Source organism: Heterodontus francisci, chromosome 13, assembly GCF_036365525.1.
Source record: "Heterodontus francisci isolate sHetFra1 chromosome 13, sHetFra1.hap1, whole genome shotgun sequence".
NCBI lineage: Eukaryota > Metazoa > Chordata > Chondrichthyes > Heterodontiformes > Heterodontidae > Heterodontus > Heterodontus francisci.
The window spans coordinates 18,613,125-18,628,986 of record NC_090383.1 but is presented as its reverse complement, the minus strand read 5'-3'; the positions used below and the strand labels follow the sequence as shown (position 1 = coordinate 18,628,986).

Below are 15,862 nucleotides of genomic sequence, written 5' to 3'. Positions count from 1 at the left end.
GAATGCATTGCCTGACAGTGTGGTGGAGGCAGATACAATCAGGGATTTCGAAAGGGAATTGGATAAGCAGCTGAAGAGAAAAAATTTGCAGAGCTACAGGGAAAGGGCAAGGAGTTGTTCTTGCTGCGAGCTGGCAGGACACGATGGGCTGAATGGCCTCCTTTTGTACTGTGATTCTAGAACAGTATATTGAATATTTACTAACTGGCCTAAGTCTCAGGTTTAGTTCGTAGTCTAGCCTTGCCCCTTTCTATCTCTGTACCCATTTCCAGCCCTATAACTCTGCGAGAACTCTGTGTTCCTCCAATTTCGGTCTCTTGATTGTGAGTTTGCTATACGCCATACTCTGTGAAGTCCAGTCCCAGCTTCTTTAGTCTCTCAGCATAGCTGAAGTCCTATATTCCTGGTATTATTGTAGTAAATCCCCTCTGTACCCTCTCCAAGACATTCACATCCTTCTCATAGATTGGTGCTCAGAATTGAACACAACTGTTGGAATTTTATGTAGGCAACAAGGCTCCCTCTGCCAGGGCCAAAAGCAGAGGTTGGTGGCGGAGATGGGGTGGGGGGCCGACCCTGCTTCAGGAGGCAGCGGGACCCAGGGCCACATTTTGTTGGCAGAAGCTAATCAAGCGTTTGCCGCCAAGCTGCCATCCCTATTAAGGATGGCAGCCCACCCCCAAGAGCTGCTGGCCAATCAGAGGATCGGCAGCTCAGCAGCGCCACTGCTAGTGGTGGCCACTGCTGGGGCTGCACCTGCTAGATGAGGACACATATCTGACTGTGAGGGTGCATGGTCAGCAAAGTAGGGTCTGGGCGGGCTGGGGCCAGTCAGGCAGGCCCCGGCAAGGGGGGTGTGGTTATGAAGGACAGGGGGCAGCACTGTTTCCAAGGGAGCGGTCATTGCTGTAGTGGGGGGCTCCTCTATGAGGCAAAGAGTCCCTGAAAAGGAAGGCCCACCTCCCCGGAGCCTGCTGTGAGACCGCCAGGTCTCCCCACACGGCGGAGGACCCCCAGCATCTGGTAAAATGCCAGCGGAGGCGGGGAGAGGCCCTTAATTGGTCATTTAAGTGGCTTAATAGGGCTACCAGCAGGCACACCACCCACTGCCTTCCCACGCCATTTTGACAGCCTTCCTGCCTTCCAGCCCATCCCCAAAGGTCTGGTAAAAGTCAGCCCAATATTCCAGCCAATTTATAAATGTCTACTATAACTTCCTTGCCTGTGTACTCTATGCCACTATTATAAAGCCAAAGGCCCGTTTTTCAACAGCCTTATCAACCTGTCCTGCCACCTTCAAAGATTTGTAAATGAGAAATAAGCTGAAATGAGAAGAATTCCTTTTAGAAAGTTTCTACAAATTGGCTTAAAAGAGACACATTTAGCATGACAGGAGTGTGATGGAATACTCCCCACTTGCCTGGATGAGTGCAGCTCCAACAACATTCAATGATCTCAGCACCATCCAGGACAAAGCAGTCTGCTTGATCAACAGCCAATCTGCTATCTTAAATGTCCACTCCCTCCACCACTGGCATACTTTCTATCAACAGAATGCACAGCAACAACCTTCCAAAGCTTTCTCAACAGAGCGTTCCAAACCTGCGACTTCTGCTCCCTAGAAGGACAAGGGCAGCAGGTGCATGGGAACACCACCACCTCCAGGTTCCTCTCCAAGTCGCACACCATCCTGATGTGGACTTCTATCACCGTTCCTTCATTGTCACTGGGTCAAAATTATGGAACTCACTCCTTGACAGCATTTTGGGAACACCTACACCACAAGAATGGCAGCCGTTCCAGGAGAAGGCCCACCACCACTTTCTCAAGGGCAATTGGGGCCCACATCTCAAGAATACAGTTGGGAGATATACTAGCATTTACAAAGCAGTTCTCACAAAATATATAAGGATTTGTAAATGTTGCCCTCACCACTACATTTGAATGTAGCCTGTGCAAAAAGTTTCGGTAACCTGGATGCAGCATAATTGGACATTTGTTCCAGAGGTGTCGCAGGTCCAGGGTAGATCACTCTACTCCTCTTGGGAGGCTGTCAGGATTGTTAGGGCTTGGTTTAGGCACTTGCTTTGTTACCTGTTTGAGTGATTTTTGTGGGCTGGTGGGCGGGCGAGCTTGGGGCTCCAGCTCATGCTGCACGGAATGGAGCCAGGCCTGGCACTGCTGTAGGGTGTCCTGGTGGCTGACATGCTTCTGAAGCTCACGTTCCAGACTCTGGTACAGCTGGGAAGGAAAGGGTTAGAAAAAGGCACAGGGTTAGCAACCTGCAGGTTTAACCGGGTGTAGTTGTAGCTTGCTGTACAAGGTAGTCACCTAAAAACCTGAAGACCTCTGCCGGCCGAGCTGTACACCAAGGAGACCACGATTGGCCGTTGTTCTTCTGCAAAGCAGCATGGGAAAAGGACAACGATTTGTGGTGCCAAGTCTCTGCCCCCTTTGCATTTCTCTGGGGCTCCCCCCCACAACCGAGGGTGGGGGAGGGGTTGGAATGCTTACCGCTGATCAAGCACAGCCATTCATACTGCTTTTAAAGGAGGCCTATATGCAACCAGCCTCACTCAGACTGGACAGCAGGTAGATGTGGACAGAAGGAAGGCCACTACCCACTTTTTTGGCAGTCTTCTGACATCATGACGACAGTCTGAAAATCCAGGAGATACAGGCTGTCATGGGGATGTCATTCGGTGCTACACAAGTACAAGATCTTTATTCCTCTGCCTCAGAAATTTCAACCAGTCTCAGTTTCAAAATCTGTTTCATGGATCAAAACGTAAGGGTTGAGGAGGGGAGGGCAGGGGAAGGTGGGCAGAGGTGGGGAGGCCCCTTGCATTGGGACAGTTCCAGCCGGTTGGTGCCCGCATTATTTTGGTTGGCAACTGAATCCTGGCACAAAGGATTTTGGGACCTTTTATGTGCCTCGCCAAAAACGCAGGTTTCAGGGGTTCAACAGAAGACCAAGAATATCAATGGGAAGCCTAGACATTGAGAGGGCTAGGTTTCAAGAAACTATGGGGTTAGACTTTCAACTTGCACCCCAGTAAAAGAAATGATATGGAGCACTTGCTCACCAGGTATACAAATTGCCTGGTTTACATCTCCATTTACAATCAATCCACCTATGTCAGAAAAAGAACAAGTACAACTGTGGGTGTGGGGAATGTTCCTTACTCTCTGAGCTGTGCTACAGATGGCAGAATAACTGTCGCGGATCCCCTGCAGGTGGCCTTGGACCTGATGCTTAAACTTCCCTTGAAGCTCCTCCGTGCAGTTGGCAATCAGGCTGTCCCCTTTGCTTCTCAGACTTGCTAAGGCATGTTCAAAACCGGCTATCTCCTCCATGATTGGCTGTTGAGAGAGGAAAAAAGTGGCACTTCGTTCACAGCGAGTCATCCTCCAGATATGGTACAAAATGTGACAGTAATTGAGCATCAATGAGGAACACAGGAGCAGGAGGCCATTCAGCCCCTCAAACCTGTTCTGCCATTCAATTAGATCATGGCCGATCTGTACCTTAACTTCACCTATCTGTGTTGGGTCTGTCACCCTTAATACCTTTGCCTAACAAAAATCTATCAATCACAGTTCTGAAATTTTCAATCGACCCAGCCTTACCAGCTTTTGGGTGGAGAGAGTTCCAGATTTCCACTACCCTTTGTGTGAAGAAGTGCCTCCTGACATCACCCCTGAAAGGCCTAGCTCTGATTTTAAGATTATGCCCCTTTGTTCTGAACTCCCCTACCTGAGGAAATAGTTTCTCTCTATCTACCCTATCAACTCTTTAATCATCTTAAAGACCTCAATTACATCACCTCTTAATCCTCCAGACAACTGACCCGTCCTCATCACTTAACCCCCTCAAAACACACCCCCCCTCATCCAGGTTCCCTTCAACCCCCTTGTGAGCCAAGATGGAAAATTTAAAAAACAATCAGGTTTCCTCAGGGTGATCCCCTCTCTCTACCACTCTCTACAGGGCATTACTTGTCACCGCACTTCGTATTCTGGCCTCCGCAGATACATCAAGTTCTGACTGCTATAATGGACTGGACATTCCTGGCTTAAGGGAGACCTCCCCCTGCCCAAGGACATTTGCCTTGTGAGGGACAGGGGGAGATTCTGTACCTTTAACTAGGTGAGTCAGAGTCTTCAGCAATGCTTCAGCTTGCGACCCCACCCTCCCCCAGCTTGAGTTACAACCTGAGACCGCTGGAGCTCCCAAAGGCTTTCAGCTCCAGCAAGTGTGGAATCGCACAGAAGCAAAAGAGCCTGGCCTCCCTGGCCTCACATCAGGCCTTATTTAACAGGAACCCGTTAGGTCACTGCATGGCCCCAGAGCATTCATCAGTCAGAACATATGGCGGATAAATCAAGGGGGGGGGAGCCACAAAGCAGGAACAAGCCTGATCTTCGGATTTGCCAGTTATGCAAACAGGCCATGGGTTCAGGTTACATAGACCAGGCTCGTATTCCATTGAGTATAAAAGGTTAAAGGGTAATGCAATTCAGGTGTTTAAGATGATTAATGGAACTAAAAGTGTAGATACGGAGAAATAAATTATTAGTTAGATAGGTAAGTAGAGAGAAACTATATCCTATGGCCGGGGAGTCCAGAACAAAGGGACATTACCATTAAATTAGAGCTAGGCCTTTCAAGGATGAAATCAGAAGTACTTTTTCACACAAAGGGTTGCGAAATCTGGAATTCTCTCCCCCAATAGGTTGTGGATGTTGGGGGCAATTGGAGTTTTCCAGATCGAGATTAGTATATTTTTTGGATAAGGGTATTAAGGGATAAGGAATTGAGGTACAGATCAGCCCTGATTTAACTGAATGGCGGAACTGGCTTGAGGGGCTAAGTGATCTACTGTTCCTATGTTCCGACATGCTCCCAGCGCAGAGAAATACCCCCCACAATCTCGATTTTGGGAGTGTGCTACAAAAGCAATTTGTTTAAAATGAAGAGGTTGTTCTGGACCTTGTGTCTCGCCAGGTGCTGGGTTGCCATCTCCAGGTTGGTGCTTTGGGTGGTGTCAGGGGCCACCAGCCTGGTGGAGATCTGCAGCAGCCACTTTTCCACCTCCTGGAGGTTACTGTTATAATCCTCATGCTCCCTCACCTTCTCTTCCAGATTCTGCACGCACACCTTGGAAAGAAAGAACAGCAAAATATTGGCTATAGCATTTGCAGGAACCCAGTGACAGTCAGCAGTTTTACTTAAATTCACTCCTCAGACGTGTCGTTGGCAAGGCCGCCACGCTTGCCTATCCCCTGTTGTCCTGAGAAGATGGTGATACAACTGTTGGCCATTTCAGAGGGCAGTTAAGAGTCAACCACTTTGGTGTGGGACTGGAGTCTCATGTAGGCCCAGAGCAATCTCCTGTATAGCAATCGATCCATCAGTGCTGTCTGTGTCCAGGCTGGGGAAGGTTTCCAGTACTTAGTACTGAGGCCCTTAACCTGACCTTGGGCCTTTAGCTTGACACTTGGTTACTTACCATATCCTGGGGCCTTTACACTCACGCTGGGAGCCCTTACCCTAGGACACTAATTCTGACCCTTGGCCTCTTATCCAGACTCAGACCCCTTAACCTGACTCTTCTGCCCTTAACCGGATTGTGGGGCCCATACCCTGACCGCCATGCCCGTACCCTCACTCTGAGCACTTACCCAGACCCTGGAGCCCTTACCATTGCTGTGGAGCACAGCTCCTGGTAATCTGACAGCAGTCTCTTCAGATTGTCACTGACGACAGGGTCGTGAATGAGCTCTAAGACAGCCTCACCTTTCTCGATCACCAACCTTATCCCCGGTTCGTGCGATACAATTGTTTGTTGGATAGCCTGAGGCAAATAGAGGAGGTTAGGTCTGTGCATCATACACTCATGTTTTAAAATGAAACATTATCCATTGTACACTGCAAAATGAGAACAATTTTGATGATTATAAAGTAAAGTAGATAGAAAGTTTGGGAGAATGATGTTTGGAGTGAAGTAGAACACCATAAAGATCCCTAGGGTTTATTTCTTTCGCCTGTCTCCCACTATGACAGGCTCAGACCCGGGTATTTCATGCATTAGGGCAGGTTTTGGAATCTTGTTCATCCTCGATTTCCTTTGCTGCACCATTGGTAGTCGTGGCTGCGACTCTCTAGGCTCTAAAGTCTGGAATTCCCTCCCTGAACCTCTGTCTCTATCCTCCATTTTGATGCTCCTTAAAACCTATCTCTTTGGCCAAGCTTTTGGTCACCTTTCCCAAGATCTACTCCTATGGCTCGGTACCAAATTTTGTCTGCCAATGTTCCTGTGAATAGTCTTGGAGTGTTTCTCTACATCAAAGGCGCTACTTAAATGCAAGTTGTTATTCTGTCCTGCTCGCGAGATATCGTGAGATGATCTTGTTATGTGGTTCGATCCACATAAGATTGTGGTAACTGAAACTGCAGCCCAAATATTTTGTTAAAAAGTATTAAGCCCACTGGCAAGACCGGTATTTATTGCCCATGTCTGGTTGCCCCGAGAAGGTTCACTTTTTTTCCAAAGACAATCAGTGAATCTTGATTTACATCAACAGAACAACACGAGGAGATACAAGGACAGGTGACCAAAAGCTTGGTCAAAGGGGTAGATTTTAAGGAGTATCTTAAAGGAGGGTAAAGTAGAAGAGAGGTGAAGGCTCAGGGAGGGAATTTCAGAACTTAGGTCCTAGAAATCTGAAGGCACAGCCGCCAATGGTGGAGCGAAGGAAATTGGGAATGGACACGATTGTAACATCTGCCCTAAATGTCAGGAGGAAACTGTATGAAGTACCTGAGCCTGTTATAATGGAAGACAGGCAAAAGAATGCAGGATTAGAAAGTACACTGAATAGCACACTGAGATATTGCCTTTCCGTACAATGCTCAATATCAGCCCTGATCGAGAAAGCGAGAACCTCCTTGATCTACTGACTGTAAAGGAACAGTTTGCCGAAACTGTGCTCCGATGGGCAGCTTTCCCTGCTGACACGCATTTCAAAACAATCACAGGTCCCATAAACTGCTGTCCATTCAATAATTCAACACAAATGGACAGAGAAACCTTGTGTCCTAATCTGGGCACCACATTTTAGGAAGGACATCAAGGCCTTGGTGAGGTTTACTGAATGGTGCTGGGGATAAACTACTTCAGTTATGTGGAAAGATTAGAGAAAAGCTGGAATTGTTCTGCTTAGAACAGAGAAAATTAAGAGGTATTTAAATAAAGATGTTGACAATTATGAGGGATCTTGATAGAGTAAATAAGGATAAACTTTTCCCACTGTTTTACAAATCAGCCATGATCTAATTGAATGGCAGAACAGACTTGAAGGGCTGAATGGACTACTCCTGTTCCTATGTTCCACTGGCAGGAGGATTGCTAACCAGAGTACACAGAATTAAGATAACTAGTGAAAGAACCAGAGTGGAGATGAGGATGTGGAGATGGCGGCACAGTGGTTAGCACAAAAGCCTCATAGCTCCAGGGACCCGGGTTCGATTCCAGGTACTGCCTGTGTGGAGTTTGCAAGTTCCCCCTGTGTCTGCGTGGGTTTTCTCCGGGTGCTTCGGTTTCCTCCCACAAGCCAAAAGACTTGCAGGTTGGTAGGTAAATTGGCCATTATAAATTGTCACTAGTATAGGTAGGTGGTAGGGTAATATCGGGACAGGTGGGGATGTGGTAGGAATATGGGATTAGTGTAGGATTAGTATAAATGGGTGGTTGATGGTCGGCACAGACTCGGTAGGCCGAAGGGCCTGTTTCAGTGCTGTATCTCTAAACTAAACTAAATTTCCTTTTTACACAGTGAGTTGTTATAATCTGGAATGCACTGCCTGTGATTTAATGGTGACTTTCAAAAGGGAATTGGACATACACTTGAAGAGGAAAGAAAATTACAGCAGGATGGGGAAAGAGCAGTGGAGTGGGACCAATTGGATAACTCTTTTGAAGAGCCGGTACACGCACAATGGGCCGAATGACCTCCTTCTGTACCGTTAGATTCTATTCTACGGTTCTAGCACACTTCACAACTTCCCACTACATGGGCCAGCCCACCGGCAGCACAACTTATAAAATTAGAAATAAAAACAGCAAATGCTGGAAATACTCAGGAGGTCAGGCAGTATCTGTGGAGAGAGATAGAGAGTTAACATTTCAGGTCGATGACGTTTCATCTGAAAAATAGCGCTCAACAGTCCTACGCAAGTTTGGTTTGGTCAACTGCAGTCTTGGTTGTGTTCCTAGTGGGCTCAAAACAGTCTTTAACTCACTCCTCGCTCCCCATGAGCCACCCATCGTAGCCATTGATAAAGTCCCTCAAAAGAGGCTGTTAGCTAAAGTTGAAGCTCAAGGAATTGGAGGCAAATTGTTGACCTGGTTGGGAGATTGGTTGAGCGGTAGGAGACAGAGAGTGGGGATGATGATCAGGTACTCTAATTAGAAGGATGTGACTAGTGGGGTTCCTTAGGAGTCTGTCTCGGGGCCTTAAGTATTCACTATTTATTAATGACTGAGATGATGGGATAGGGAGCCACATATCCAAAGTTGCCAATGATATTGCTGTTTGTGGTACCTTGCCATGCCATAAATTGGGTGCTGCATTCCTACACTACATCAGTGACTACACTCCAAAAGTACTTCATTAGCTGTAAAGCGCTTTGAAATATCTGCAGGTTATGAAAGGCACGACTTAAATATAAATTTCTTTCAGCGTACAATCAGTCAGACTATTTTTATTATTACTTAGCCAGTTTACTCAGTTTCCCTTACCTTGTACTTGGCTAGCTGGGCCTTCTTCTCATACAGTTCCACTTTTGGATCCACCGGGATCTGTAAGATAGCCTGATACTCTGCCAACCACTTAGTTTGGCTCTGGTACTTGTCCAAGAACTCTTTTGTGAGGTACAGACATTTCTCCAGGTTGCCGCGCTCCTTCCTGATGGAGCTAGTCAGCTCGTTCAGTTGGCCAATATGACTGTCCATTGATTCTCGAAGATGCTGAGCTCCCGGGCCCTCCAGGTATTCAATGGCCTTCTCACTCTTCTCAAGAATCATCTTCAGTAAGCTGTTCCCCATGTCAATGTCATTGTGCAGGGTCTGAAATTGAAAACAGTGTCTCTGAAAAGCAAGGGCTCTAAGAGGCCAAAACTGCCTGCAGCACTAGTCAGAATACCTTCAGACTTATGGACAACTGCAGTGTTCCAATCTCCCCTTCAAGAGTTTTCATACACCTTTTCTTTACTAATCATGGATCAAAGGGGCTGGTTAGTCTCACACCTTCTCGTGGGCTGTAACAAAGCCGAGTTGACAGAGTGGAGTGGAAACCATGGCCAATGTGTCCAGACTGCAGGCCATGCGCCACATGAACCACTTCACCAGCTCGTGATTTCGTCGAATGATAGATGTTGCAGTACAGAGCGAGGCCATTCCAGTCTCTGCTAAAGCAACCCACACTCTCCTCATCACCCTGTATCAATCCCAAAACTAATCCCAGTGCCCACCTCTCTCCCAATAGCCCAATAACAATCCCAAAATTAATCCCACCAGCCCACTTTCTCCCCACAGCCCTGCAACAATCCAAAACTAATCCCAGTGCCCCACTCTTTCCTCATAACCCTATATCAATCCCAAAGCTATTCCACTGCCACACTGTCTCCTCACAGCCATCAGTCCCAAAACTAATCCCACCGCCCTGTTCTCTCCTCATCCCCTGTATCAATCCCATAATAAATCCCACCGTCCATTCTTTCCCATAGCCCTGTATCAATCTCAAAACTACTCTCATTGCCCCGTGCTCTCCAAAGCCCTGCATAAATCCCAAACTAATCCCACTGTCTCATCATCCAACTCGCGATCTTGCTTCAGCATTGCAGCTTCTACCATAGACCTGAATTTTTTGAACAAGCGTCTTATGAGACACCTTATCAAACCCTTCTGAAGATCCACGTACACCACAGCCATGTCTTTCTAATCGCTCACCTCCTCAAAATCTGTACTGAAATTCAGGCACCCTGGGGTTTTTAGGCTTATAGTTCTTACTCATTGGTTTCTCCTGCTTGAATTTAGTGGGCTTGGAGGTTTGGAAAGGACTGTTAGTGCTGTTGCCACACTGGATCAATCCTAAATCAGCATTGATTCAACAAGGCAACAGTGCAGTGAGCAAACAATAAAATGCCACACTGACCACTTGCATTGAATAAGAGAGAAAAATGCAGGGAAAAATTGCAGAAGGGTAGATTTTATGAATTAGCGCTCCTGACACAAAGTTTTGCATCAGGAATTGGAACCCATTGGAAAACTGGGTGGGTTGCCCTGACTCCCAGCTGTAAATTTCCAGTGTGCTCGTGCTGTGTAGAGCTCTGGGAATACTAATGTAGAACATCCACCTTTTGTATAAATCTACATGCGTATTTACGACAAGCCTTTAACTCTTGTAATGAAGAATCCCAAGCATGCATTTCCTTTTCTCTTACCTCAAACTTTTTGATCTTGCGTTCTATGGCCATTTTGTCCACCACGTTCAAAGCCACAGCCATGTTTTTGAAGTTCTTCTGCGCGGCCCTGAGCCAATCCGTGTAGGTGCTCAGTGCAGAATCAGCTTCTTCCAAGGCTCTCAGCTCCTCTCTCAGCAACTTGGTTTGGTCCTGTGAGATGAGATAGATCCCCCATAACATTCAGGAGCATGATTCATCGGAACAGCAACACTGCAAAATCAACCTACCTGTGCTAATCCCTATTGTCATAACATGGCTCAATGGGAAGCACTCTCATTTGAGAGTTGGTTTAGAGTCCCACTCTAGAGACTTCAGCACAGAATCTAGACTGACACACCTACTGTAGTATTAAGGGAGTGCTGCACTGTCAGTGGTGCCATCTTTCTGATGAGATGTCAAACTGAGGCCCCGTCTGCCCTCTCAATGTAAAAGATCCTGTGGCTTTATTTCCAAGAAGAGCAGGGACGTTCTCACTGGTGTCTTGGGCAATAATTATCCCTCAACCAATACCTAAAAACAGATGATCTGGCTATTATCACATTGCTGTTTGTAGGACCTTGATGTGTGCAAATTGGCTGCTATGTTTCCCTACATTTCAACACTGGCTACAATTCAAAAACACTTCCTTGGCTTTGAAGTGCTTTTGGGATATCCTGAGGTTGTGAAAGATGCTATATAAATGCAAGTTCTTTCTGCCATAAGCAATTTACAATAAGTATTCTTATAATATTAAGCACAAAATCATAAGTAAAAAGAAAAGAAAAACTGCCATTTAGACATCAAAGTGAAAAACTCTTTGCAGCAACAAAAAAGTTAAGCTTCCTCTCCTTGCTCGGACCATGAGTAATCAGAGTGCAGTGAACTCGGCGTAATCCCAGTGCAATGAACCAGGAGTAATCAGAGTGCAGTGAACCAGGAATAATCCAAGTGCAGTGAACCAGGAGTGCAGCACCAGCAGGAGCCTAATCCTCCAGCTGGACTGGATTTAAGTATTGCAGACCTGCACTAGGCACGCTCCCTTTCACCGAAGGGCAAGTCTAGGCATGGTCTGTGCCTTTAGTGGGGCAGGTCAGACCAAAGCCCCATGAGGGGGGAATATTTGTCAGCTAATGGGGGTAGTTTCTGAAGACTTATGGTAAGCTTTTAAATCTATCTACATTCACTAGAAGCTGTAAAAATGCAGATCAGTTTCATGGTGATTTAAAGGCACCATCTCCTTTGAATGAGTTTTGAAGAGAGTTGGAAACCACAAGCTCTGGTCCCCCCTATTTCTGCCCCCAAGCTCTGATCCCCCAGCCTCAGCTTTAGATCCCCTCCTTAGTTGGCTCCCCCTAGATTTGGTGTCCCCAGGTTTGGATTTCCCAAATACTGGTCCCCCTAGTTTTGGTCCCTCCCTAACTTTGGCTGCCCCAGATTTGGATCCCTATGGATTTAGAAACCTCCAAGCTTTGGATCCACTTAGAATTGAATCCATCTCGATTTGGATATCCCTAGCTTTGGATTCCTCCCAGATTTGCTTCCCGAAGATTTGAATTCCCTCTGATTTAGTGGATTTTACTGCTTTGGCAAGCATAGCCCAAACATTTACCCATAGGGAGGCAGGGAAAGCCCTCAACAGTCATCTCTTCGGCTGCTGACTCAAATATCTGTCTATGGATGATCCAGAATGGAGATTGAATCATAGAATCTTCCAGAAACAGCACATTCGGCCCATCTACCTGGCATATTTCTCCATACAAGCCATCTAGTCTAATCCCACTCTCCTGTATGCTCGTCATATCCTTTAATATCCCACTTCATACTCTTTAATATCCCATTCTGTCTAATCCCACTCCCCTGCTCACTCCTCACACCCTTTAATATACCACTCATTCTACTCTCTCGCTCTTTCCTCATACCTTTTGATGGCCCGGCCAGTCTAATTGACTCTCCTGCTCACTCTCCCTACTCATTAAGATCCCACTCAATCTAATTTCACTCTCCTGTTCACTCCTCATACCCTTTAATATCCCAGCCAGTCTAATCCCACTCTTCTGCTACTCCCTTTAATATTCCTCTTTTTCTAGCAATTATCTAATTTGCTTTTTCAAGAATTTATGTGCTCTGCTGCAATAAATTTGTGGAAGAGAATTCCACATTGTAGTCGACCTCTATGTAAAGGAACTTTATTCTCATCTTCCCTGTAATTCTTTTATCACTGCCTAATGCGGAACCTCTTATCGCCACCTGTCTAACGAGTTTTCTTTTTATAACCCTTCAGGCGCTGAAGACCTCTCTCCCTTAACCTTCTCATTGCTCGTGACAAAAATAAACATAACTAAGTCCTCACTCCTCTAACATCCCAGGGAATGAACTCCATTGAGTGAGTAGCAGTGCATTGACAGACTACCCTCTCAAAGCTACAGTGATGACCAAAAATGCAGCGCATTTAAAAGGCTACAAAGCCTTCATATACACACGGTAATTTCCGTTACAAACTCTAGCGTCCAGATGCCAGTTTAGCATGGACCATGATTTTTGAGCTGTCAGGAACATACCACCACGTGAAGCAGAATGCCCTGGTATCTGGCAGCGAGTTGGGTAGCTTGACTTCCCACACTGCTATTGATGTGACTCTCCTCCAGGACTTGATGGGCTAGCAACCCGACCCTTTCCACTTCATCTTTCTGAGCAAGGATTTCTTCATTCCATTTCTAATAAGACAGAAGGGAAAATGAATAATCTGCACACTGTCATTTAAATCCAACTAATAATACAACTCCTTACAGAAAGGGGAACAAAATACAATTTACGCTGGTCAAACCAGGCTGTATGCTTTTCTGCCACGTGCAGAACTATCTCCCAACTTGTGCACAGAATATTGGTTAGCTAGCACTAGCTTTCTTTTCCCATCTAAAACCTCAGGTACCGAGGCTTTTCTGTAGGTTAGCACAAAATATATGAAAGCTCAGCTGGGATGGATTTTTAAAAAAAAAAAGATGCAGCTTCGGATTATGACAGGGTTAGTGGGAGAGTCAAACAGCACAACTCCATGGAATGTCTGCTTAGAGAAGGATTATCAGCAGGAGATACAGGTAGTTGTGTGTATGTAATATAATGCAGCAAGTAATATCATTTGTACCAAATAATTAAGTATAATTTAAAAGGATAATGGAATGTTGGTCTTTATCTCAAGGGCCCTTTATTACAAAGGGGTGGACATTATGTTAAATTATATTAAGGTCTGATTAGACCCCATTTGGAGTACTGCACTCAGTTCTGGACATTACACTTCAGGAAGGGTACATTGACCTTTGAGGGGTCCAGCGCAGATTCACGACGCAACAATTTAAGGAATGGATTGATGGAGTGAAAGTACCAGTCAGCAGCAGTGCAGAGCAATGTGCTGTTGCCGTTAACACTATACACACCTGTAATTGTTGCAGCTGAGTCTCCTTTGTGTCTCGGTCAGACTTTCTTCCCGCCCGAAGGTTGACCTTGCTCTCCAGGTCAGAGAGCCACGTGTCCACCTGCTGGAACATCTTCTCTAGCCGCCTAAGCATGTTCAGGGTGGCACTGACCCTCTCCTTCGTCTCGGCAAGCCTTCGCTGGTATAGGTGCCAGTCCCGCTGAGCGGATTCGAGAATGCGATCCTCCATGTATGTAGACCCAGAAAGGGTCACCTTCTCCTGGGTCCTAAGGACAGCGCTCATTAAAGTCTGGCCCTCAGTACAGTGCTTCTCCAAGTCCTATGGAACAATATGGTCATGTTGGGTTGCATTAATACAATGCAAGGCAGCCCCTTGGGATATATTCTTGAAATGAATGGCATAATCTATATTAGATAATCTTTAATGTCAGGCCTAGCTCAGTTGGTTGCCCTCTCACCTCTGATTCAGAAGGCTGTGGGTTCAATCCCCCTGCACTCCAGAAACTTGTGCACCTAACCTAGGCTGGCACTTTAGTGCAGTACTGATACTGTCAGAGGTGCCACCTTTTGGATGAATCTTTAAATTGGAGTCCCATCTGCCCTCTCAGGTGGATATAAAAGATTTCATGGCACTATTTCGAAGAAAAGCTGGGCAGTTCTCCCCAGTCTCCTTTCTAATATTTGTCTCTCAACCAACATCACTAAAACAGATGATCCGACCATTTATTTTATTTCTGTTGATGGAATCTTACTATGTGCAGTTTGCCATTTTTCCTAGATTACGACAGTGCCTAAACTGCAGTCAAGTACTTTAGTGGCTGTAAAGTGCTTTGGGACATCCTGAGATGGTGAAAGGCGTTAGAGAAATGTAAGGTTCCTACTACCTCCAGATCTCGGAGTGTGCTCTCAAGGGTCTCAACGTCATTTCCCAGGTGCGAACAGCAGCAGAGCCTCTCCTTTTCCTGCTCTAGCCACTCCTCAAATGATTTCAGACCGTGTTGATACTCTCGGTGGAGTTGAACCAGTTCCTCAGCTTTTCTGGTGCCCTCCTGCAAACCAGAGGAAACACATAACAAAAAATACCCCAGCAGAGTTACTCAATGGGCGTCATTTTCTGAGCACACATAGCAGTGGGGAATCTCACCCGCCAGCAATTCATATTGGGAATCTGCGCTCCCTACATTTTCAATAGAAAGGCCCTAGAGAAGGCTAGTTAAGATGCAAACCCCAGGGAGGTTGGTTAAGCTGCAGGCCCTCGGGAAGGCTGGTTAAGGTGCAAGCTCAGCGAAGCAAACAAACAAGCTGTGTTGATAATGGAGGGGTGGCAGATAATGAAGGAACCAGTGTGCATCCTTAGACAGAAGGGATCATCAAGTGTATAACTGCAGGCATCTGCTGTAAATCGGATAGGAAGGAAGAGTAGGTCATTCAACCATTCAAACCCATTCTGGTATTCAATCAGATGATGACTGATCTGTACCTCTACTGCATTTACCTGCTTTGCTTCCATATCAGTTGATATCCTTACTCAACAAAAATCTATCTCAGTTGTGAAAGTTTCAACTGACCCCAATCCTCAACAGTTTTTTGGGGAGAAAGTTCCAGATTTCAACTAGCCTTTGTGTGAAGTGCTTCCTAACAACAGCCCCTGAGTGGCCTAGCTCTCATTTTCAAATTGTGTCCTCTTGTCCTGAATCCCCCTGCCAGAGGAAATAGTTTCTCTCTATCTACTCTAATAAGCCTTTTAATCATCTTAAGTGCCTCAATTAACTCAACCCTTTAATCTTCTATGCTCAGGAGAATACGAGCCTAGGCTGTGCAACCTGATCTCATAATTTAACCCATTCATTCCTGGTATCATTCTGTTGAACCTGCACTGCACCCCCTCCAAGGCCAATATATTCTTCCTGAGGCGCGATGCCCAG

The 15,862-nt window shown here is 46.1% G+C and overlaps 1 protein-coding gene across 11 annotated transcripts in view; it reads right to left on the bottom strand.

Moving 5' to 3' along the window:
• LOC137376257 (nesprin-1-like) overlaps nucleotides 1-15,862 on the bottom strand; it is a 500,292-nt gene that overhangs the window by 231,356 nt on the left and 253,074 nt on the right. For all 11 annotated transcript variants that reach the window (XM_068044441.1, XM_068044433.1, XM_068044435.1 and 8 more), the window contains 9 exons: nucleotides 14,822-14,986; nucleotides 13,939-14,256; nucleotides 13,066-13,221; nucleotides 10,508-10,678; nucleotides 8,805-9,131; nucleotides 5,706-5,858; nucleotides 4,994-5,161; nucleotides 3,187-3,363; nucleotides 2,095-2,241 (listed from right to left, as the gene is read on the bottom strand). In XM_068044441.1, coding sequence (XP_067900542.1) covers nucleotides 2,095-2,241; nucleotides 3,187-3,363; nucleotides 4,994-5,161; nucleotides 5,706-5,858; nucleotides 8,805-9,131; nucleotides 10,508-10,678; nucleotides 13,066-13,221; nucleotides 13,939-14,256; nucleotides 14,822-14,986 — 1,782 coding nt within the window. The remainder of the gene's footprint in view (nucleotides 1-2,094; nucleotides 2,242-3,186; nucleotides 3,364-4,993; nucleotides 5,162-5,705; nucleotides 5,859-8,804; nucleotides 9,132-10,507; nucleotides 10,679-13,065; nucleotides 13,222-13,938; nucleotides 14,257-14,821; nucleotides 14,987-15,862) is intronic.